This window comes from Poromitra crassiceps (genome assembly GCF_964638095.1).
Source record: "Poromitra crassiceps genome assembly, chromosome: 4".
NCBI lineage: Eukaryota > Metazoa > Chordata > Actinopteri > Beryciformes > Melamphaidae > Poromitra > Poromitra crassiceps.
The window spans coordinates 58,985,758-59,010,390 of record NC_139626.1 but is presented as its reverse complement, the minus strand read 5'-3'; the positions used below and the strand labels follow the sequence as shown (position 1 = coordinate 59,010,390).

General features: G+C 45.9%; 1 protein-coding gene across 1 annotated transcript; it reads left to right on the top strand.

The window, feature by feature from the left end:
- Positions 1-6,238: 6,238 nt before the first annotated feature.
- ccsapa (centriole, cilia and spindle-associated protein a) lies at positions 6,239-24,175 on the top strand (the record flags this gene model as incomplete). The annotated part of the gene is made up of 4 exons (XM_083636002.1): positions 6,239-6,335; positions 12,865-13,268; positions 18,217-18,584; positions 23,984-24,175. The coding sequence occupies exons 2-4, from the start codon at positions 12,899-12,901 to the stop codon at positions 24,173-24,175; spliced, it is 930 nt and encodes a 309-aa protein (XP_083492128.1). The 5' UTR covers positions 6,239-6,335; positions 12,865-12,898.
- Between the last annotated feature and the right edge of the window lie 458 nt (positions 24,176-24,633).

Genomic DNA, 24,633 nt, shown 5'->3' with positions numbered 1-24,633 from the left:
ATGAACTGGAAATAGTGCGCATGCCTCGCGCGCTTTGTGTGCTCGCCTGCTCAACCGGGAATGTCCTTAATGCACAAATCTCATGCGCAGTTGGGAGTGCCTTATTATTATAGTAGTGAGATGTTGCGGTGGTGGCATGAAGTGTGTTAAGAAGACCCTAGATAACGAGGCCAATGAGGATCATTTATTCGAGAAGATAAACTAAAAACTAGTTTTCTCTGCTAACGGGGTGGGGGGCTCTCTGGTGATGGGGCGGGGGGCTCTCTGGTGATGGGGCGGGGGGCTCTCTGGTGATGGGGCGGGGGGCTCTCTGGTGACGGGTGGGGGGCTCTCTGGTGATGGGGCGGGGGGCTCTCTGGTGACGGGTGGGGGGCTCTCTGGTGACGGCTCGGGGGGCTCTCTGGTGATGGGGCGGGGGGCTCTCTGGTGATGAGGTGGGGGGCTCTCTGGTGACGGCTCGGGGGGCTCTCTGGTGGGGGGGTGGGGGGCTCTCTGGTGATGAGGTGGGGGGCTCTCTGGTGACGGCTCGGGGGGCTCTCTGGTGATGGGGTGGGGGGCTCTCTGGTGATGAGGTGGGGGGCTCTCTGGTGATGGGGCGGGGGGCTCTCTGGTGATGGGGTGGGCGGCTCTCTGGTGATGGGATGGGGGGCTCTCTGGTGATGGGGTGGGGGGCTCTCTGGTGATGGGGTGGGGGGCTCTCTGGTGATGGGGTGGGGGGCTCTCTGGTGATGGGGTGGGCGGCTCTCTGGTGATGGGGCGGGGGGCTCTCTGGTGATGGGGCGGGGGGCTCTCTGGTGATGGGGTGGGGGAGCTCTCTGGTGATGGGGTGGGGGGCTCTCTGGTGATGGGGTGGGGGGCTCTCTGGTGATGGGGTGGGGGGCTCTCTGGTGATGGGGTGGGCGGCTCTCTGGTGATGGGGCGGGGGGCTCTCTGGTGATGGGGCGGGGGGCTCTCTGGTGATGGGGTGGGGGAGCTCTCTGGTGATAAATAATAATAATACATCGGATTTATATAGCGCTTTTCCAAGTGCTCAAAGACGCTTCACAATACAAAACAATACAATACAATAACTTAAGAATAGAGAAGAAAATAAAGAAAATAAATAAAAGGTGAGGGAGGAAGGAGTTCATGGGTTGAAAGCAAGGGTGAAAAGGTGGGTTTTGAGGGCGTGTTTAAATGATGACAGAGTGTCTGCTTGACGGATATGGCTGGGGAGGGCGTTCCAGAGGGTGGGGGCAGCTGCAGCGAAGGCCCTGTCGTGATGGGGCGGGGGGCTCTCTGGTGACGGGCGGGGGGCTCTCTGGTGATGGGCTGGGGGGCTCTCTGGTGACAGGGCGGGGGACAGATGTTAGCAGAGAGAGTCTGACTGGGATCCTCCATGCTGATCCACCTCCACAGCTCCAGCAGCAGCAGATGGCTTCTCGGGACCCAGCTCGCCTAAACATAGCCTGGGCAAAGTAGGTTAGATCGGGGACATCAAACAATACATGACTGTACTGGTCCACTTTTAATTTGATCCCTAAGCCTTGAATAGTTGGGATAATGTTGTTATATGGACTTTTTAATGTCATGAAGGTTAGTTTGGGATGTTTGTAAATTCAGATCTGTGGTTCTGTACATTTGGGATAAAATTCCATATTATTATTTGAGCCTTATCTAACAGAGTCTGATTTGACCGTTTCAAATGTAAAAAAAAAAAAAAATCTTCCATATTGCTCACCTGGCATTACCCAAGTCTCCACAAGCCCTGTGATGCCAAGTTGACTTGAAAAGATGTAATTTAGACCCTGTTTATAGCTGAAATCACTGTAGCAGGCTACAGTTAGCTGCTGCACCTCTACAGTGAAGATTTCAGCTAAAAGCAGGGTGTAAATTATGCCTTTTCAAGGCAACTTGGCATCTCAGGGCTTGCAGGTTCTGCAGGTGAGAACCTCGTCTCTCTGACGTTCCCTGTTTTTGAACCCATGATATTTCATTAGAAGATACAAGCCGACATGGCTTCAGCCGATTGACTGGAAAGACTCACGCTCCCCCTTGTGGCAAATGACAATTCCAAATAAAACAGGAAATCAATAGGACTGGGAGTTGTTAGACAGCTTTTTCAAGTCACGCGGGACGATATTCATTCTCATGATGTGATGATATTCACCGTTACTGTATACGATTCATGGAAATTCACCACGATACAATTATCTTGAGTGTTTATCATTGTGATAGACGAAATCTTATATTGTTCCACCCCCAGTGTCAGGCTGGTTGCTGTCCTATGCTACAGTATAGTTCAGTGTCAGGCTACCAGGACAGACGGCCATGGCACACCAAACAAACATCTGTGTTTGTTGTGGAATGCATGCAATTGGTGTGCCATGGACTTAACTAACACCTGGCTCCACCTTCCAGCAGATGTGGATCAGCAAGCAGGAAGTACGACGAGGCCGGCCCCTCCATCGTCCACAGGAAGTGCTTCTAAACCCCGCCCCCCCATGACCACAGACCCTGGCCGTTTCTCAATAAGCGTTCTTGTGTGTTCTTGCGTTCTTGTGTCCTTGTGAAACGTCATCAGTCGCAGCCCAAGTACTGTTCCAATACAAAGTTCACATTTCGCCAAGAACGCTTAAAATTCCCGGATGTTCTCGACACGCCCACTTTACCGAGGATGCTCTGGTTGGTGACTTGTGTCAACTTGGCAAGGCAGATATCCCAGCATGCATTTCGGCATAAGCAGAGGCAGAACAAAGCAGAGAAGACGCCATAAGCTCCGGAAAGTTTTTTACAATTTAAAGTTTTATTTCATCACTAAATTCGTTTCTGATGACTTTTGATGCCTACAAGCAGGGTAGTAGGTTTCAATAAGTGCCACTTTACGAACATTTATGGCGAAAAATGGCAAAAAGTTCCAGAGCACAATTGGCTGCATCTACATCAGCTGAGCTTTTTATTTGTGTAGTACTGCAGGCGGCCTCTGCGCTGGTATTGCGCAATACCCTCAAGAACGCATCGTCTCAAACTGCCAACAGCGTCATGTGTGCTTGTGACCTAGCAAGTTCATTCTTCCAAGAACGACTAGCAAGAACGTTCTCCCCAAGAACACAAGAACAAGAATGCATTCTTGGTATTGAGAAACGGCCCCAGTGTCTTTTTTCCAACTGCGAACTTACCAGGGTTCCCACAGGTCCTTGAAAGTTTGTGAATATGAGGGAAAGAATCAAGGCCTTGAAAGTTTTTGAACGCTGACATAAATAGACACGGGTCATTGAAAGTGTTTGAATTGATCAGTGTTGTGCAAGAATAGAAATTGAAGTTTTTTGTTGTTGTTGTTTTTTTATGTAACACACGGCACAGTTGAGAAGCGTTCACACATTCAAGCCTCTCTCTCTCGCTCTCTTTTTAACAGTTGTCTCGTCTGTGAGAGTCTGTAAATCCTGCTAGTTCGGTGTTGTAACAGTAATGAACCTTGATCCGTGTCTCAAACTATGCCGTGTTGGGTCCTTGAATTTGGGGGAATTAACGCCGACCTGTATATAATTATTTATTGTTGTTGTTGTTGTTATATGTGTGATGTTTTGTCTGTCTGTTGGCTTCGAGGCTCAACACGCTCCAACTCGGACCAAGACACAAGACAACGAAGCAAATAAAACACGCAGTTTTTTTTCTCCCATGTGTGACTAGTCTATTGTTTCTGAAGGCGCTTGAATGTATATTTATAAAGAGAATAACAGGCGCTCAATCATGTTTTCTCTAAATTAATTCTGCATTTAAAGGCAGTAATGTTAGAGCAGGGGTGGCCAAACTTTTTTGGTTGTGGGCCGCATGCAGAAAAATATAAGGAGTCGCGACTCGCGGGCCAAACAATATTTTTTTTTGTTTTGTTTTTTCCCCCCCGATTTTTTTATCCCATTTTTATCCCCCGTTTAGTGCTCATTTGATTGCTCAATCCTGGTTGCTACTCCACCCTCTGCCGATCTGGGGAGAGCCGAGACTGATTCCATGCTTCCTCCGAGACATGGGCAGTCAGTCAGCCGCTTCTTTTCACCTGCCAGAGGAAGCTTCACCGGTAGGACATAGCACGTGGGAGGTTCACGCTATTCCATCCAGTTCCCCTCCCTCTGAACAGGCGCCCTTAACGATCAGAGGAGGAACCACATTAGCAACCAGGATGTTGCATGTTTTTGTGAAGGGGGTTCCTATATGAAGGAGACCCCCGGGAGGCACGGGGAGAACATGCAAACTCCACACAGAAAGGCCATTTTGCCGACCCCACCCGGGCGGTGGGCACTCGAGGACATGCGGTGTGTGGACGGGCACGCATTCCTTCAGCGCTCACCTCGTCCCCAGGTGGGAATCGAACCCACGACCTTCGAGCTGTGAGGCGATAGTGCTTACCACTACTACGTTAGAGCAGGGGTGGCCAAACTTTTTTGGTTGTGGGCCGCATACAGAAAAATATAAGGAGTCGCGACTCGCGGGCCAAACAATATTAAGCGCGGCAGTTTTCGCCGCAAAACAAATTGGACCAGAAAAAAATTGTGCCATCAAAAATGTAATTTCTACCTAAATAAATATTATGACACATAGTTTATTGATGTGCTCACCTATTACAATGGGTATTTCTATTTCTGTATGTTTTCAAATTTTCTTTCCCATTAGTATTCATTCAGTATTAAAAATGTTTCAAAATAAATAGACCAGGTCAGGGTGCTCAAGTATAACCCATTTTCAATGGTTTTAAATTGAAAAAACGAAATGGGGGGGAATCAGTTTTTCCGTTTTCGTTTTCCGTTTTAAACTTTTGGCCACCCCTGTGTTAGAGTTTCTCCACCAGGTGTGGTGGGTGCCTCTGCCTTAAAGAGCTACTGTAAGGACACTAAAATAATGTCGTTAGTTTGGTTTCAGTGGGGAGTTATGATGGTCAGAATGTGGTTTCCACCCTGATGAGAAGGACATGAATGGGGAGGGCAGAACACTGGATATTTGTACGTTTTAATATATCGGCTATCGAAACATTCCGTTCAAAAAGCCTATGTGGGTCGAGCCCTGCTCCATCAGTGAGTGAAACCAGGCTGTTTATGTTAGTGAAGCCATGATACAGATTACATGTTGGACGCCCCCTGCTGTTTGGACCATTTTGCTCCAAGACAAACAACAAGTTCAAGTGGTGAAATAAATCCAGCAGCTCCATGCCAAGCTTATAGCTAAATAATGTCATGACCTGCTATATATATCATATATATATATATGCTACATATCATCTGCCTGCTGCTGGCTTCTCTCTCACTGGCCAAGACTCTGACCGAGCTAACAAGTAGCAGTTTGAGACTAAACACTGTCAAGAGTGAGTGTGTGTGTGTGTGTGTGGCATGTTATTACTTTTCCCAGCAAGCAGTGTTGGGGATTTACCATTTCAGTTTCAGCAGGAATGTTAGAAATGATACAAAAATAATAAATCTTGACTATCTGGTTGATTATTTTTGTTATTATTATTTTTTTTTAATATGTGTAACAAGTATAATGGCTAGTTTATCAGTTAGGCCCAGCCCTGGCTGGCACCTGTTGTCTTGACTTTACTCCAGTCCACAGATGGGTGCAGTGCGCATGCGCGGTGTGGTCTCTGCCGCTTCATCTCTTTGGCTTTATGGAAAATGACATTTCTCTCCTACGTAAAGTTGGCAAGACTAGGATTGGACCGGAAGCCACACAATGTTGCTTTCAACATAAAAGTTTACAATAAAATATCACTTTAAATCTAATCAAAGCGAAGATAAATGAGATAATTAAAAGTGCAGCCATAGAATACGCACATCACATAACATAAAGTCACGACTGTTTCAGGTATTTTTTCCTATAGTTCTCCTGCACTGGAGAACCAGACAGCTCCTATCTGATCTGAAAACTTGAAACTTGTGTGCCAACGCTGTGGTTTACCGTTTACCACATTTATCAGCCTACAATCACTACATTTCAGAAGGAAATATTGTACTTTTTAGTCCACTGACTTTATCTGTTAAGGTAGCCTACTAACTTTGCAGATTCCAATTATTAATACAGAAGATATTTCTACTTTAAATTAATAGTAAAATATATGAGTAGGCTAGCTACCTCTTCCATCACTGGTATTTATTTATTTTCTATGTCAAAATGTTAATTATTTTACAGATGGGGCTTTTATTTTGAAAGCGGTGACCGGAACTCGTGTGTTTTATCTTGTCTGACTTGACGCTCCTGACTTTAATGTCAGGAGAGAGAAGCGATGCGCGCGTCGAATGACATCGGAGCGTGAATATAGACACAGAGACAGGATGACTGGGATGAGACTGGACCGCTGATATCAAGTCTGGGTGAGTAAATACACATGCTTAATAAAACCGGTTGAATAACCAGGCATGCAAGCTAATCCTCGGTATAATAACCCGGGCATGTTTACACACACGGAGCTAAACGGATCAGGCAGGTGACACACGGCCAGCTCTGACAGAAGATATCTGAGGTAAGTGCGTGTGGAAAACAGCGCTGTGCTGTACTAGAATGCGCTGTTGTGGTTTCATAGGCTGACATCCTGAGGCGACGTTGCAGCGGCGTGTGACTGATATAAACCTTCAAAACAGGAGAGCCATTATATTTGGGCTCCAGGAAAATAAATAAATAATTCGCCTTATAATCGTAAAAAAAACAAAAAAAATACAGAACAACAACATTCGCCCCGGTTCGTTTCGCAGACAGCTCGGATGTTGCCAGCTCAGATCGATGAATAATTAAAGGCGCTCCTCTGTCAGTAAACATCACGGGTGTTTGATGGAAAATGAAGGAGGCATTGAACGTTGAACGCAGTGGTGAAGAAGAGTCGGGCCTGTCTGAAACAGACCAGTCATGCTGCGAGTGCGTGTGCGTGTGTAGTAGCCTGGTAGTAACATCACGTTACAGTAGTGGTCAGCTCTGTGTGTACAGTGACAGACACGTCATTCTCACCTGTCTGTCTGCGGGGCAGCCAGTGTGCTGCAGACAGACAGCCAGATCATTCTCACCTGTCTGTCTGCGGGGCAGCCAGTGTGCTGCAGACAGCCAGGTAGATAGGTGGCCCTTCTTGAACTAACATCTTTTAATTAAAGAAAAGAAAATCCTTCTCATACCTACTAATGCTACATGCTACTTATTCCTTCTCTAACTACGTCCTACATGGCGCTCCTCTAGTCTATCAAAATCTCTTAGCTGTCATTGATTGTGTTGCATAGTTGTTTTCTGTGCTGTTGACAAAATGTGATATTGTAAAAAGTGGCTTTGGACAAAAGCGTCTGCTAAATGACATCATGTAATGTAATGTAGATCATTTTCACCTGTCTTTTGCAGCCAGTGTGCAGACAGACAGGTAGACCTATCTTACCTGTCTGTGGCAGACAGACAGGTAGACCTATCTTACCTGTCTGTGGCAGACAGACAGGTAGATCATTCTCACCTGTCTGTGGCAGACAGACAGGTAGATCATTCTCACCTGTCTGTGACAGACAGACAGGTAGATCATTCTCACCTGTCTGTGACAGACAGACAGGTAGATCATTCTCACCTGTCTGTGACAGACAGACAGACAGACAGACAGGTAGATCATTCTCACCTGTCTGTGACAGACAGACAGACAGGTAGATCATTTTCACCTGTCTTTTGCAGCCAGTGTGCAGACAGACAGGTAGATCATTCTCACCTGTCTGTGACAGACAGACAGGTTGATCATTCTCACCTGTCTGTGACAGACAGACAGACAGGTAGATCATTCTCACCTGGCACAGTTGCCAGAATGCTGCAGGTGCCAGGTGGATTCATTCAGGTCATGTAGGCCTACACACAGTCTCCTGGGAGAAACACACACACACGCATTGAGTAAAATATTGTTGGGTTACTTTGGATTATGTTTCTATTATTAGTACAGTAGTAGCAGTGGCAGCATGTATTCATTCCAGTAAGCATAGATTGGCAAATATTTCCCCCCCCTATTCTGGCACACAGATAGTCCTGGTGATTCTATTCTGGCACATAGATAGTCCTGGTGATTCTATTCTGGCACACAGATAGTCCTGGTGATTCTATTCTGGCACACAGATAGTCCTGGTGATTCTATTCTGGCACACAGATAGTCCTGGTGATTCTATTCTGGCACATAGATAGTCCTGGTGATTCTATTCTGGCACATATATAGTCCTGGTGATTCTATTCTGGCACATAGATAGTCCTGGTGATTCTATTCTGGCACATAGATAGTCCTGGTGATTCTATTCTGGCACACAGATAGTCCTGGTGATTCTATTCTGGCACATAGATAGTCCTGGTGATTCTATTCTGGCACACAGATAGTCCTGGTGATTCTATTCTGGCACACAGATAGTCCTGGTGATTCTATTCTGGCACATAGATAGTCCTGGTGATTCTATTCTGGCACATAGATAGTCCTGGTGATTCTATTCTGGCACATAGATAGTCCTGGTGATTCTATTCTGGCACACAGATAGTCCTGGTGATTCTATTCTGGCACATAGATAGTCCTGGTGATTCTATTCTGGCACATAGATAGTCCTGGTGATTCTATTCTGGCACATAGCTAGTCCTGGTGATTCTATTCTGGCACATAGCTAGTCCTGGTGATTCTATTCTGGCACACAGATAGTCCTGGTGATTCGTAACCTGTCTGGACCTCAAGGTTGGTGGTGATAGGCCCATAATATCCCTCAAGGGATCGGTCTAAACATGATCAAATTATTAACCTAAAACGTATCCTATAGAGACACTGCGTAACGCGTCATCATTCAGAAACCACTCCCAAGACGGGGGAAAACGGAACCCCCCCCCCCCCCCCCCTCCAATTCTGGCGTTCTCCTATGTCACGTGCACGGTTGCGAGTTGCACAAAAAGATCGTATATACGGAAGATGAACACTCCAACTTACTTCCTTGACAGCTGGATCCACATTTTTCTTTTCGCCAATTCTCAATGGCTTCCTTGTTTTGCTCGGGAGTACAAAAAAACTTTAACTGGCGATTTTTTTTACATTTGTTTTCTGCGCAGCCCCACCACACAACAGCTTTTAGCTATGTTTAATTCAAGGAAAATGACGCTGGTGTGTGGAAGTGAACGGAGCGTTACCCCCGTGATGGGCGAGGCCTATTTCATGCAGTGTCTCTATTCACCTTATTCACCACGCCCACTTTTTCTCTCTTCCGCGTTCAACGCAAACGTATTTGTTCTTCCGGTTCAGCGCTAGTTGCCTTCTGTGGCTAATATTAGCCGCTAGTTAGTTATGTTATATGGCAGTAAAATGCCACTGAATGATGATAGATAGATATATAATATAGTTATATTGATATAACTTTTAACCATTTCGAGTAACACTGTTTCCATACGGATCACCAGCGTTAGTTTGTTGTTTATAATGTGGCTATATTCATAACGTTTCTATCTCGGATGCGTTATTTCGAATCGCACATAGGTTACGGCTGGCACAACCTATGTGGGTTTCAGGACGCAACAGCCTCGATTCCACTAACGTAAGTTACATGTCCTCTGTATTCTACATAAAATTAAGATATTACGGGTTGTTTTATTTTGTATGTTACATACGTATTGGCCAAGATATGTTAGTTTATGGGGGAGTAATTTAGCCACTTTAGGAGGGGAGTGTGCACGGCCATTTTGCCTGCGGGGTTTTTGGCAAGTCAAAACGGAAATACTATTACGAAATGACGTAATGCGGAAGCGTCCATGGGTGGGCAAAGAATAAGGTGAATAGATGCCTTGCAGTTACGTCACTCTGTGTAGTCTCGCGCTGGTTGTAGTCGCCGCCATGTTGGGTGGCTACAGCCACACGTTAAGTGGCCGGCCGTTCACACCATACACCGAAGCAACGCTCAACCTAAGCCCGACCTATGCTGCTGAACCCACAAGTTTCATCTAGGCGTCCTTGTTAACAGGCGAGGCTGTTCACACCACCCGCGCGCGTGTCACGCTGCTGAAGCCACGCTGCTGAAGCCACGCTCACGCCTTGCTCAAGCCATCGTTCAGGATTCAGGCCTATTTTCCAAGCGCGACGCGTGAAGCTTGAAGCTGCCACGCATGAAGTGAATGGAGGGAGGGGGGAGGGGCCCGGTGGAGCAGCTCCACTGAGGAAAGGAGAGTGTCTGGTGTGAACGGTTAGCCGTGAGCTCACGTTCAGCGTGAGTCAAGCATCAGTTCTGCCTATGGTGTGAACAAAGGCTAATTTATTTATTTATTTATTTATTTATTTATTTATTTATTTATTTGGATCCCCATTAGTTGTTACCGAGGTAACATCTACTCTTCCTGGGGTCCACCGTAAAAACATAAAAGTATACACATGCTTTCACATAATATAGGTTGAGGCCACGTCTCGTCATAGACGCTGGTTTAGCTGGCTCAGCCTGGCTGGGGGGCGTGGTCAGGGTGGGGTAAAAACCCCCGTTCTATCTATCCATTCAGCAAAGTTAGAATTTATCTGCTAGCCCAGCCCAGGCAGACACGATCGGGGATTTAACCACCGCAGTAAACGCACATCCGAGCAGACGTCTTGTGTTCTGCTCTAGAACCCCCAAACCTGTAGTTTAGAGCCGCAGCACCATCTTTGGGTGAGTCAGCCCGTGAGATATATGGGCGGTTTTACCCCACTCGCGCGCCAGCCGTTTAACATTTTGTGGGCGTTCCCAGACATGCGGACTGTCTCTATGCATACATTAACCCCCCCCCCCCACCCGCCCCCCAAACAAAAACCGAAAAAAGAAAAAGACAAAACAAACAAAACCAAATCAAAACATTACAGTACAGTACAATATTTCAAGCAAATAGTGTTTCAATGAACCACATAAAACTCTGTATCTCTGCTACATCTCGAAATATATCAAAGTTATATCAATGTTTTTTGTGGGCCTGTACCCAAGAATAGCCTCTTGACTTTCTTTTTAAAGCTATCTTTACTTGGTGCTTGAGTCATTAAGGAAGGCAACTTATTCCAATGGGAGAGATGGCTCGATACAAAACAGTTTCTTTCATTGCATTTGTGTGTGTGCGTGCGTGCGTGCGTGCGTGCGTGTGTGTGTGTGCATGCGTGTGTGTGTGCGTGCGCATGTGTGTGTGTGTGTGTGCGAGCAGAATCTTGGTCGCCCACAGCTATGTCGTTTTACGTGCGATCAGGCTGAAACTTTCAGGGGGTGTAAAGAGCACCCGTGCGGGTGACCTGATGAAGCCAGATTTTTTAATTAGGTGATTGCCCTAATTGCTGTTATCAGTGATGTCATCAGTGATCATGTATACGTTCAGTGATGATGTCATCAGTGAAGTCATAGAGCAGGCGAGGACGCGCAGTGGACAAGCTGCAGGGCAGGCGAGCCTAGGAATCGAGTGCGCGTAGCACGCGAGATTGCTAGTTAACATAAGTTCAACTTAGCCTACTGTAAAACAAGGACATAGTGATCAATTCACTTGACATTTTACAGGTTGGTCAGAAACAGCATAACATAAACATAAACATGTTGATGCAGCCATTTGAAACAGCATATTAAAGATGTCTGCCGAGCCACATGTTGATACAGCCATTTGAAACAGCATATTAAAGATGTCTGCCGAGCCACATGTTGATACAGCCATTTGAAACAGCATATTAACTCATTGAGTGCCAGCCACTTTTGGAAAACGGATGCTCCCAGTGCCAGCCCTTTCAGAGCGTTTTCAGTGATTTCTCGAGGCCCACAGAATATTGTGTGATATTACTATGTAAACACCGACCACGCCCAAAGAACGATGAGACTCTATTGTATCATCAGCAAAAAAAAGTTTATTGATATCATTTTCCGTTCTTTAGTTATCAGCAGTAGAAGATAGGTTGTTTTCACCAAAAACAGACGTTTCAAACTAGAAGCTGAGATAATTAGCCTTTTGTGAAATGAAGCATTTCAAGCACATCACTGACTGAAGCTAATATTTTCTGATGTAGTGACACCTCAAAAATAATTTCCTTCAATAAAACAGCGAAAACAAAGGAATTTTGTTTGGCAAAATAATATTTTTTAGCTGCAACCAGCAGCGCTGGCCCCTGCGTGCGCAGACCCTACACCTTCTTGCTGGTCTTGATTTACTGCTTGTGGGCATCAGATATTCTAGCTTGTGTTTGCGAATCTGTCCATCGAGCCTCCTGCTGTCACAACACCAACACTGTTGTATGCTGCCCTGCGTGCCCCACCCCCCTCAACTGCACACCCCTCCTCCGTGGGAGTGTCTCTGGTGGCTCTCTGCTGCGTTTGCTCTGCACTGAAAAGTGCGCTACACCCAGCTTTTTCACAGCATTCCGCCGTTTTTGTCGCCGGCTTCCAGCTGAGAATAATGTAACTTTTCAGAAAGACGCTGGTGTCGGCAACTAATCATGTGGAGGGGCTATTATATCGCAGCGGAGATGGAGGGGCTCAATTGTGGCAGCAGATTGGCTGCTGTTCACAGGCACAGCTAACGTTATGCTTCATGCATATCGATGCATACCGATGCGGTTTCCGTTTCCCCATGACTTCTTCTCTGTTTTTTCCTCACCTTTCTCTAATCTGGAGAGCACTGTCGCCACCTAATGGGTCCGTAAAATAGTTTATACACATTCGACATCCCCCATATTTTTACAGGAGATGCATCAGGCTTTGATCCACGTCCCACCGTCAAAAAACGCAATTGACGACTTTAGTCGTCATTGGCACTCTACGCTACTATTTGAATTGACGACTATAGTCGTCATTGGCACTCAATGAGTTAAAGATGTCTGCCGAGCCACATGTTGATGCAGCCATTTGAACTTCATTTGAACCATTTGAATTTCATCCTCTTGTGATTTCCCAGTGATTAGGACCGGACACGAGTAATAACAAGCACCATGGTGACCAAGAAAATCCGGACGGAGTACATGAAGAAATTCAGGGACCCCAAATGGGAGACGTTCTCCAAGTGTTACGAGGACTCTCTGAGGTACCGTCTGACCCGCCGGGTGATGGAGCACTCCCACAAGCCCTGGATCTGGGAAGGCTGGGACAGCGGCTCTGACTCCAGCGGCTGGTCCACCCCCAGGCTAACCAGGAACAGAGTGGCCCCTCTGTCTGTGGCGCCCCCGCTGGCATGTTTAGATCCCAGGCAGCAGAAGCTACTGGAGTTAAAGTCCAGCCTGGAGCCCAAGCCTCCATTTGAGGACGGGGAGGCGGTGGTGGAAGCCGGGGAAGCTCCGATCTTAAATGCTGCACCGTGCACAGGTGAGCAAACAGCATGTAACCCTTATACAGCAAACTACATGTAACCCTCATAGAGCTGAGTGACTCAGTCAGCCTGACTGTAGCAAACTAGCCTACATATAACCCTTATACAGCTGACTGTAGCAAACTAGCCTACATGTAACCCTTATACAGCTGACTATAGCAAACTAGCCTACATGTAACCCTTATACAGCTGACTATAGCAAACTAGCCTACATGTAACCCTTATACAGCTGACTATAGCAAACTAGCCTACATGTAACCCTTATACAGCTGACTGTAGCAAACTAGCCTACATGTAACCCTTATACAGCTGACTATAGCAAACTAGCCTACATGTAACCCTTATACAGCTGACTGTAGCAAACTAACCTACATGTAACCCTTATACAGCTGACTATAGCAAACTAGCCTACATGTAACCCTTATACAGCTGACTATAGCAAACTAGCCTACATGTAACCCTTATACAGCTGACTGTAGCAAACTAGCCTACATGTAACCCTTATACAGCTGACTATAGCAAACTAGCCTACATGTAACCCTTATACAGCTGACTGTAGCAAACTAGCCTACATGTAACCCTTATACAGCTGACTGTAGCAAACTAGCCTACATGTAACCCTTATACAGCTGACTGTAGCAAACTAGCCTACATGTAACCCTTATACAGCTGACTATAGCAAACTAGCCTACATGTAACCCTTATACAGCTGACTGTAGCAAACTAGCCTACATGTAACCCTTATACAGCTGACTATAGCAAACTAGCCTACATGTAACCCTTATACAGCTGACTGTAGCAAACTAGCCTACATGTAACCCTTATACAGCTGACTGTAGCAAACTAGCCTACATGTAACCCTTATACAGCTGACTGTAGCAAACTAGCCTACATGTAACCCTTATACAGCTGACTATAGCAAACTAGCCTACATGTAACCCTTATACAGCTGACTATAGCAAACTAGCCTACATGTAACCCTTATACAGCTGACTGTAGCAAACTAGCCTACATGTAACCCTTATACAGCTGACTGTAGCAAACTAGCCTACATGTAACCCTTATACAGCTGACTATAGCAAACTAGCCTACATGTAACCCTTATACAGCTGACTGTAGCAAACTAGCCTACATGTAACCCTTATACAGCTGACTATAGCAAACTAGCCTACATGTAACCCTTATACAGCTGACTGTAGCAAACTAGCCGATGTAACCCTTATACAGCTGACTGTAGCAAACTAGCCTACATGTAACCCTTATACAGCTGACTGTAGCAAACTAGCCGATGTAACCCTTATACAGCTGACTGTAGCAAACTAGCCTACATGTAACCCTTATACAGCTGACTGTAGCAAACTAGCCTACATGTAACCCTTATACAGCTGACTGTAGCAAACTAGCCTACATGTAACCCTTATACAGCTGAATGTAGCAAACTAGCCTACATGATGTATGGGCCGCGAAGGTATTGCAAGTGGGCCGCGAAATCATTTGCAAAACGTTACAATTTTAGGGAAACATTTTTAATTATTATTTTGTATGAGAATGCATTTCGCCATTGTTGAATGATACATTAATTTAATTTGTAATCAATTATTTGTTAATTAGCCTGTTGCAGCAGACAGCCCCTCACTTTTAGTCTGTGTGTGGTGCTGATGGACTTTCATCATTAAAATAAAAAGTGCTCTGAGTGAAAAAGCTTTATTTGGCCTCCGCAGCATTTATGGTCGGATGTGGGCCACGGACATTTTTGAGATGTTCAAATGGGCCATGAGTCTGAAGAGTTTGGGAAGTGCTGCCATAGAGCTTTTCCCCAAGCTTTTTCAGATCAGCCACCCCAAAAGGGTATGGATTAAACCAAGTGTAACGGTGGCCAGCAAGTGGTGCTGTGTGCCGTAAGTAAACCTCACTCACCAAGATGTCAAGAGACACTCTAATCATGGTTCCCAACCTTGGGGTCACGACCCTAAGTGGGCTCGCCTGGAATTCAAATAGGGTCGCCTGATTTTTTGATTATTTTTTTTTACACCACACACAATTTAAAACAACCAAAGATGATTAGGGTCACTTGCGATTTTAATTTATTTTTTATTCCCGAGTTTAAAGTGAAAGTGATCATCTCTAAGATTTCTGTTTTGTTCTCTTGGGTGACACCTGTGGCGATGAGTGGTAATTGCAGGTGACATCCAAACAGTGTCAATGGGCCATAGCATCTATCACCATTGTGTTAACTCACTATCAGATAGATAGCGACTTTAATTAAAAAAAAAAAATTTATTTAGATGAACATGTTTGAGATTATAACTTTAAATCAGGGTTCTGATAATAAAGGTAAAATTCTGAGTTTAAAGCGATAATACGGAAGATTTCCATGTAAATAAATGTGTGTAAAGTCACTATATATCCTCAAGTGAGTTAACACAATGGTGATTGAGCCTATGGCCCATTGATGAAAGCCCTTGCATCTCTGTGTATTGCAACATTTATGAACTTTTCGATTTCAGACGGACAAGTCTTTTATTATCACACGAACACTTCAACACATGCATGCGGCCACAACACACACTCATGCTGACTAGGGGTGTGAGAAAAAATCGATTCACCTAAGTATCGCGATTTTTAATGTCACGATTTTTTGAATCGATCTTTTATTCCAGAATCGATAATCGCAAAAGCAAAAAAAAAAAAAAAAAAAAAAAAAAAAAAATTGTGCCCGCAGTCAGGCCACTCACTGAACAGCAGGCCAGGTGCCGCCTACTGGTTTACTAGTGGTTTTATTACTTTATTAGTTAGTCTGAAGTAATAATTACACTTCAGGGTTAAAGTGGGTGCATCTTTGGGCTTCAAACGTCGGCCCATATCGGCCTGGCCTGCTTGGTATCTAATGCCCGGCCTGAATTATGATCCCAGTCCGCCCCTGTTTTTAACTATATCGCCCAGCCCTACTCATGATATATAATATACAGTCTCTAGTGTATGATTCAACTTTTCCCATGTTCTAATCTAGTGTAAAAAGCAAACAAACTGAAAAAAGAAAAGAAAAAAAGAAACAAAAATCGCAATAAATCGTAATATCGAATCGCAATAATCGTAGAATCGCAATACTTAAGAATCGCAATATATATCGAATCGGCACCCAAGTATCGTGATAGTATCGAATCGGGAGATAAGTGAATCGGCACAGCCCTAATGCTGACGGTGGCCGGTGACATTTGTCCTCTGCATTTGACCCATCCAGGCTTGTCCTTTCCTCCAGGGGGCAGGCCAGGAGCAGTGGTCGCTTTTTCTTTCCAGCGCCCAGGGACCAACTTCAGATGTTGTCGTCACTGGTCGGCTGTGTCTGTGGCGACACTTTCCCCGCCCCCCAAACTAAAAAAAAACGGAAAGATATCACAAGCGGGGGAATAGCCAGGAAGGGCTCTCATGCTACGTTTTAATGCATAATATAAAGCTGATAATATACCATTTGATTCTTTAAACATCTTAACACATTGACTGCCAGACGTTTTTTTTTGCTGTAGGTAGCTTCTGCCAAGCCGTTTTTTGAGGATTATGGCTCATTTTATAAGAGCCGAGGATTCGTTTCAGCTTGGAGTTTGTGAACATACAATATCTCAAAAGTACTAATAGAATGTGTACTTTCTCTGTCTAAAAGAGTTAGTTTGTAGAGTTAGTAGTTATGTAAGCATTAGCAGTTGAATACAGCATGGTTTTAGCGTGAAAAAGAATATTCAGAGATAAACGGCTTTTTGTGAAATTGGATGGAACTGTCACTTTAACCATTCATTTTTGGCTCTCTCTCTCTCTCTCTCCCTCCCCCTCTCGCTCTCTCTCTCTCTCTCCCTCCCTCTCGCTCTCCCTCCCTCTCTCTCTCTCTCTCTCTCTCTCTCTCTCTCTCTCTCTCCCTCCCTCTCGAGTTGCTTCAACTCCGCCCTCCGTGGGCGGACAAGCTTGTCACCAGTCAGTGCTTTGCTGCTCTCCTGTGCCTGCATGTCTGGGCCGCTGTTTGAGGAAGTCGGGATGGACTCGCTCGTTTGGAGTTTTGGTTGAGAGAAGCTTTTGCGATTCTGGTCATATTTATGCTGCGTGTTTCAAAGTGTGTTCCTCCACCTGTAATCTATCACCCGATCATAGTAGATCGGCTGAATCTATTATGTAAATTTGCAATCCCGCATCGCCAGCAATCAGCGCGAAAAGGAGAATGGCTGGGCTGAGAATGGCTTGACAAGTTAAAAAAATGCTTTCCTTTCTCTAGCCAGGAGAGCACTGTTGCCACTTAGTGGGTCGGTGGAATGGGTTGTAAACGTTCGGTGGCTCCAATAATTATATAAGAGATGTAAAAGGCTTAGATGCACAACCCACCGTCAAAAAAAAAAAATCGATGCCAAAAACGTGTAAACACGTTGTTGGCAGGGAACAGCTGGATTCTGAAAACGTGTTCATACGTTGTTGGCAGTGAATGTGTTAAACACTTTCAAAAGTACATCACAAATGGTCCATTCTGCTGCAACCCGACAGCGCTGCTTAATCCAAAAACTGGTCCATTGGAGTGAATGAGATGTCGCAACTCTTCTATTATATAGCTCTGGTAATTACCGCAGACCAACTTCTTCTTCTTTTGAGATGTGTGCGCGGTTTGGCGTCCGAGCGTTGCATTACCACTGAAGAAGAAGAAAAAAAACCTCACGTCACACATGCGCCACTGTGTGGATCTCATCGGCAATTACTGCTCATGGCCTCAGGTGTTGTCAGAGACAAGAAAACTGAAATCTTCTGTATTATCACTTTAACGCCGACTAAATGGGCAAAGAATGGTGAATTAATCACAGTCTTAGGCACGTTGGATAAAAGTCTCTAACAACGGCACTTTGCAGCAGCTCCACCAAACGGCAGCGTTGTCTGTTTATTTGCCCTGCTTGTCTGTCTCTCTGCCATCCAAAGGGGCGATCATAGAAAACGGTGTGACTGAAGTGGACCTGGGTCCGGCCAAGGAGGTGCTGAGCACCAGCGGTCCAGACGACACGGCCACAGATGACGGGCCCGACAGGGTGTCGTCTGACGAGGAGCCGGTGAGACCCAGACCACGTCCCCGCCGCCGCGCCCCGCGCTCCGAGCCCGGACAGCGGGACAGCTCCCAGGACGACACCTCCGCCCCGGCCCGCAAGCCCACCAGAGCCAAGAGCCAGCCCCCAGCCTGCAGAGCCAAGAGCCAGCCTCCGGCCTGCGGCAAAGAGAAGGAGAACCAGAGACCCTCCGGCCGACACGACTGGACCCGGACGCAGCCCGAGGTCAGGAGGACACCCAATGAGGTGAGTGTGTGCGTGTGTGTGTGTGTGCGTGTGTGTGCGTGTGTGTGTGTGTGTGTGTGTGTGTGTGTGTGTGTGTGTGTGTGGCGGTATACAGTAATGTTATTACTTTTCCCAGCAAAGCAGTGTTGGGGATTTACCATTTCAGTTTCAGCAGGAATGTTAGAAATGATACAAAAATGATAAATCTTGACTATCTGGTTGATTATTTTTGTTATTATTATGATTATTATTTTTAAATATGTGTAACAAGTATAATGGATAGTTTATGTGCTTGTCTTCAGTAAAGTGCTTCAAACAGACCCACCGGCCGTGTTTCCATTCAGGTTTTGCGCAAATTATAAGCAAATCTTTTGAAAAGTTGACAATCTTAAAATTTGAATCAGGCGCGTTTCCATTAACAGCTGTTAAGCAAATACGTAGTTAGGTTGTGTGGAGGGTTCCAATCCGATTCCGATACATGAATTTGGGACAGAGTGAGAGCCGTTGGATGCAACAGAACAGAACCATTTCTTCTGCTCCAGGGTTACGCAGGGCCATTTGTCGGTTCTGCAGGCAGAACGCATTGCAAGCCACCAGCTGTGCAGACACAGGGTCCAGCTGATCAGTCATGTGACCAGACACAGGGTCCAGCTGATCAGTCATGTGACCAGATACAGGGTCCAGCTGATCAGTCATGTGACCAGATATACAGGGTCCAGCTGATCAGTCATGTGACCAGACACAGGGTCCAGCTGATCAGTCATGTGACCAGATACAGGGTCCAGCTGATCAGTCATGTGACCAGACACAGGGTCCAGCTGATCAGTCATGTGACCAGACACAGGGTCCAGCTGATCAGTCATGTGACCAGACACAGGGTCCAGCTGATCAGTCATGTGAACAGATACAGGGTCCAGCTGATCAGTCATGTGAGTTAAATGTTGGCTACATCAGATCTAATTAGAAAAAGGTGTTTCCATCTGCCATTTTGTGCATCATCTTTTTTTTTTAAAGGCAAAAAGGCCAAAAAAAAAAAAATCAAACCAGCGGAAAAACCTTTTCGCGAAATTGAAGCATTTTTTGTTGTTTGTTTTGGCATTTCCATCAACCTCTGAAGCCGTACCTCAAAATGAGTATCAAAATATGTCAAAAGATTCATTTGGCAGGCTGCCAAAAGGCATTGAGTCTTTGGCAACAGTTGAGTTATTCTTCTGCGTACAGATAAAGGACGGATAAAGAACCTGGAAGGTGCCAAGTAAGGATGGATCAGATAAAGATCCTGGAAGGTGCCAAGTAAGGATGGATCAGATAAAGATCCTGGAAGGTGCCAAGTAAGGATGGATCAGATAAAGATCCTGGAAGGTGCCAAGTAAGGATGGATCAGATAAAGATCCTGGAAGGTGCCAAGTAAGGATGGATCAGATAAAGATCCTGGAAGGTGCCAAGTAAGGATGCATCAGATAAAGATCCTGGAAGGTGCAGGATGCATCAGATGGCCACTTGGCCATCAAGAATGGTTGGAGACCACCAAGATTCATCGTGAGAAGGATGCACCTTCCTGTAGCCTGTAGAGCAGGGGTGCCCACACTTTTTCAGCTTGGGAGCTACTTTTAAAATGACCAAGTCAAAGTGATCTACCGAACATATTTATTTATATATATATACACTGAGTATACAGTGGAAAACAGTGGAAACAGTGGGAAAACAGTGGAAAAACAGTGGAAACAGTGGAAAAACAGTGATTTTTTTTTTTTTTTTTTTTTTTTTCTTCCTCAATGCCATGCGATCTACCACACTACCTTCGCGATCGACCGGTCGATCGCGATCGACGTATTGGGCACCCCTGCTGTAGAGAGATGGCTGGAAGAGGAAAGCCTGTGTGTTTTAGCTTGATTGTGTGACAATCCCATCCATGAACATCAAAGTATATCTGGGCTTTCCACAGGCTGTCATCACTGTATAAAAGGCGAAGGGCCCTATCTTGGTACAGGCGATATCCCCTATTTGCGCTTGCGCACCTGTTTGTGCATGCCTTAAGGCAGGGAAGATTGCAGTCCGCTGTCCAGGTGTTATGCCGAGTTTTGCACCCCCCGCCCGGCAGCAGCTAAACGCATCCCCACCTCACGGGAGGATATTGTAATGATTTATACAGAAACGTAACTGTTTAAAAATGATATAATTGTTTGCGTAGACGTCACCTCCCTGTTTCTAGGTTAAAAGAGCCACAAAATATGGTGGGGATGCAATTACTCGCGGGGGGGCATAACTCGTCACAACAACGGGCGCAAACGCAGATTAGAGGCGTGTCAAATCATTTATGCACGGCGCAAACGGGATTTGGGCGGTGTTACCCACCAGAATTATTCACAGGTGTGGCCTGGTAATGCCTGGGCATTACATCAATCAGATTCCCGTCTTGCAGTCCATGTAATACAATTTGCGTGAGGCATGCTGTAATTCTCCCCATGCGTAATTTGGATAGAGCTATCTCTATTGACTGTATATATTATCCCTATCTCATAACGACACCATCACATCAGAAAACCTGTTAAGAACATCTGAGTTTTGATCCAATTCGTGTTATTTTGTTGACTGGGGTGGGACAATAGAAATGTGTTTGCAGCGGGTAAACGGCGGAGACAAAAGAAAAGACTGGAGGATTTACAGTGGACTCAATTAAAACACGACTCGTGCCGAGGCTTGTGCCAGATCAGCTGTGATGCCAACGACCCTCCGGGTTATAGCAGGTGAAGGTGAATAGCCTATTGCAAGTAGGCTACAATCTACAAGTTTTCTCAATTCCTTTACCATAACCCCTCCTTGTGATGTGATAAAAGTTTCCCAGTGAATTATAGTTGATTGCCTCACCGAATAATCTGCTGGTTACCCAATTTTAGCAGCAGAATTTGATGTCCTGGCGTGGCACGTCCGTGCGTAATGACGTTTCTGCGCTGCACAGCGCGGAGATTATGGTGCGCTCAAGCGCGACTATTTTAGCGCCTAAGAGGTGCTTTTTCAAAAGCTCTTAGCGCAAAGTAATTGCGCGCTGCTGACGATAGGATAATGCCATCTATCTAACCATTGCTGAAACGCCTGATTTGGCCTGTGGCACGCCTATGTCCAGTAGGCCTACAACTATAACAGCGCTTGTGCACCGCCCCCAATTTGCATTGCGCACGGCGTTAAGCGCTAAATTACTGCTTTCGTGAAGATAGTGTGATGTCACCAAGTTTCTCATTTTTATTTCCTTTTTTTTTTTTTTTTTTTTTTTATGTTTTTTTCCCGATTTTTTTATCCCATTTTTATCCCCCGTTTAGTGCTCATTTGAATTACTCAATCCTGGTTGCTACTCCATCCTCTGCCGATCTGGGGAGAGCCAAGACTGATTCCATGCATCCTCCGAGACATGGGCAGTCAAGTCAGCCGCATCTTTTCACCTGACAGAGGAAGCTTCACCGGTAGGACATAGCACGTGGGAGGTTCACGCTATTCCATCCAGTTCCCCTCCCTCTGAACAGGCGCCCTTAACGATCAGAGGAGGAACCATATAAGCAACCAGGATGTTGCATGTTTTTGTGAAGGGGGTTCCTATATGAAGGAGACCCCCGGGAGGCACGGGGAGAACATGCAAACTCCACACAGAAAGGCCATTTTGCCGACCCCACCCGGGTGGTGGGCACTCGAGGACATGCGGACGGGCACGCATTCCTTCAGCGTTCACATCGGCCCAGGTGGGAATCGAACCCACGACCTTCGAGCTGTGAGGCGATAGTGCTTACTCATTTTTATTTCCAAAGCCTCTCACCCTCTCACTCACTTCACCAGCAACATCGCCCAAAGTCGACGAGGATCTCAGTGTACGATGCATGCCAGCCTTTAGGATTCAGCCAGTGTCTTGCTCAAGGACACTTGAGCAGGGTGGACGCCTGCCAACACGAGGGGAACTGAACCCACATCCTCCAGTGGAAGGATAGGCTTTCTAACCTCTGATCCACACACTGAACCCAATGAACATTCGTGGGAAATGTCGAAATAAGCACGCCCCGTTAAGATGCAGCATTTGCGCTGTTTTCCCTCTAAAACCCGATGCAGCGTCTGTGTCGTTAACCCTTTCGGCAATGCTACTTTATACACTAGCCCTCTTGTTTCAAACGCACCGGAGCTTTTAGAATGCTGTTCGAGAGGGCACCTTAGGTCTTAATGGGTGAAGCTTTACCTACTGATGTACTTGTTTATTTATTTATTTGTTTATTTGGACGGGACAGTGCAAAATGAATGAACACAGAAACCATGGAACAGATACTAAAACCTGGAACATAGTAAAAGTGTAAAAATTGCCGGATTTAGCACGAGGCTAATTTCCATCCGTTGTCCCCAAAAAACATAAAACACAAGAAACATAAAACGTAAAAGATAATAAAACATACATACTGTAGAACATAGGTAGCAGCAGTACACTCATAAATATGTAAAACAATAAGTAGCAGCAATACACTCTAAAATACATAGCAGCAATTACTCTTGTCAAAATAAAAATACATAGTAGTAATACACAAAAAAAAGAGAAGAAAGCATATTACCTGTGGACACATGACTGGTTGGTTTTCAGCCATTTTTTAAGTCTACCTTTGAAAGTGGCAAGGGTGGGGCTGTCCCTTATGGAGACGGGGAGACTATTCCATGTTTGGCTGCCTTTTATTGACAGGACGTTCTGACCAAACGTGGTCAGTCTACGTTGGACCTTGCAGTCACCTCTGGTTCTGACCTGGTGCCAAGTCCAGTGATTCTGTTTTTATGGATGAATTCCTGTAAAGGAGGGGGAGCTAGTCCATGTAGGCATTTGTAGAAAAAACAAGCACTCTTTAAGACCTTGAGATTTTCAAAGCTCAGAAAGAGATGTTGTTCCAGAATGTTACAGTGGTGGTATGACAAAGGTTTTCTAGCAAATGCCTTGATGGCTCTGTGATAAAGCTGTTCAATAGGTTTTATAACAGTGGCACCTGCAAACGACCAGTTTGTGAAGCAGTATTCAATGTGAGAGAATATCATGCAGTGAAGATATGTTTTAGCTGCATCAACTGTTAAGAAAGGCCTTGTTAAGAGCATCACCTACTAACAGTAAATGCCTAAAACGTAAAATAAGCGAGTAGAGAATCTGGAGTGGTTTAGTTGATTAGCTGGGCCTTAGTCATGCCTTCATCTTTAGTTGATTAGCTGGGCCTTAGTCGTGCCTTCATCTTTAGTTGATTAGCTGGGCCTTAGTCCCTCATGGCTCCATGCGACACCAGAGAAGCGAGGCCGTTGTCACTCAACACTCTCCCCGGCCAGCATTAATAATAAAACGCCGGTGTGTTTTTCGGAAACGGGTCCCCGTCTCACCGCTCTGACCCCGCCCCCGCCTTCTCCTGTTTTCCACCCAGACCCACAGAGCCGACGCCGGCTGCGTGCAGCCGCCCCGGCGCGAGTCCGACAAGCGGGGCTCCAACCTGGACCGGCGACGGGCGCGGTCGGCCGACCTGGAGAAGCTGAGGCGGTCGGAGCTGCTGACGGTGCATGCGGACGACCGCTGGATGACGGAGTACATGCGCTGCTTCTCTGCCCGGCTGAGGTAGAGGCAGGACCGGAAGAGGGAAGGGGGGGTGCGGGGGGGGGGGGCGCGGGCAACACGGCGCTGTCGGCCATCTTGAAACACCATAACCGCCGCCAGTGGATAGCAGAACATGGCGGTGGAACAGGTGTCATGGTCGTCACTTTGGTCAGTGGCAAAGTAACCAGACGACTTGGTTGGGTGTCTTGTTGTCGCTCAGTGTTGTACGTGCATTCGGTCATATTGAAAGGCCACGCCCCCTCCTATCACCGTGTTTCCTCATTGGAGGGCGGGTAATAGATGGGGCATTATGGCTGTCAGTTTGTTCAGACGAGGTAGTCACATGACATGAGTCACATGACTTGAACAATGTTGTTACTTGTATCGCTGCTGCCAAGGAAAAATCACAGATAGCAGTTCTGCTGTTTTTCTTTCTTGGATCAAAGTTTATAATGTATAGTCTGTGTTGACTAAAGCACTATT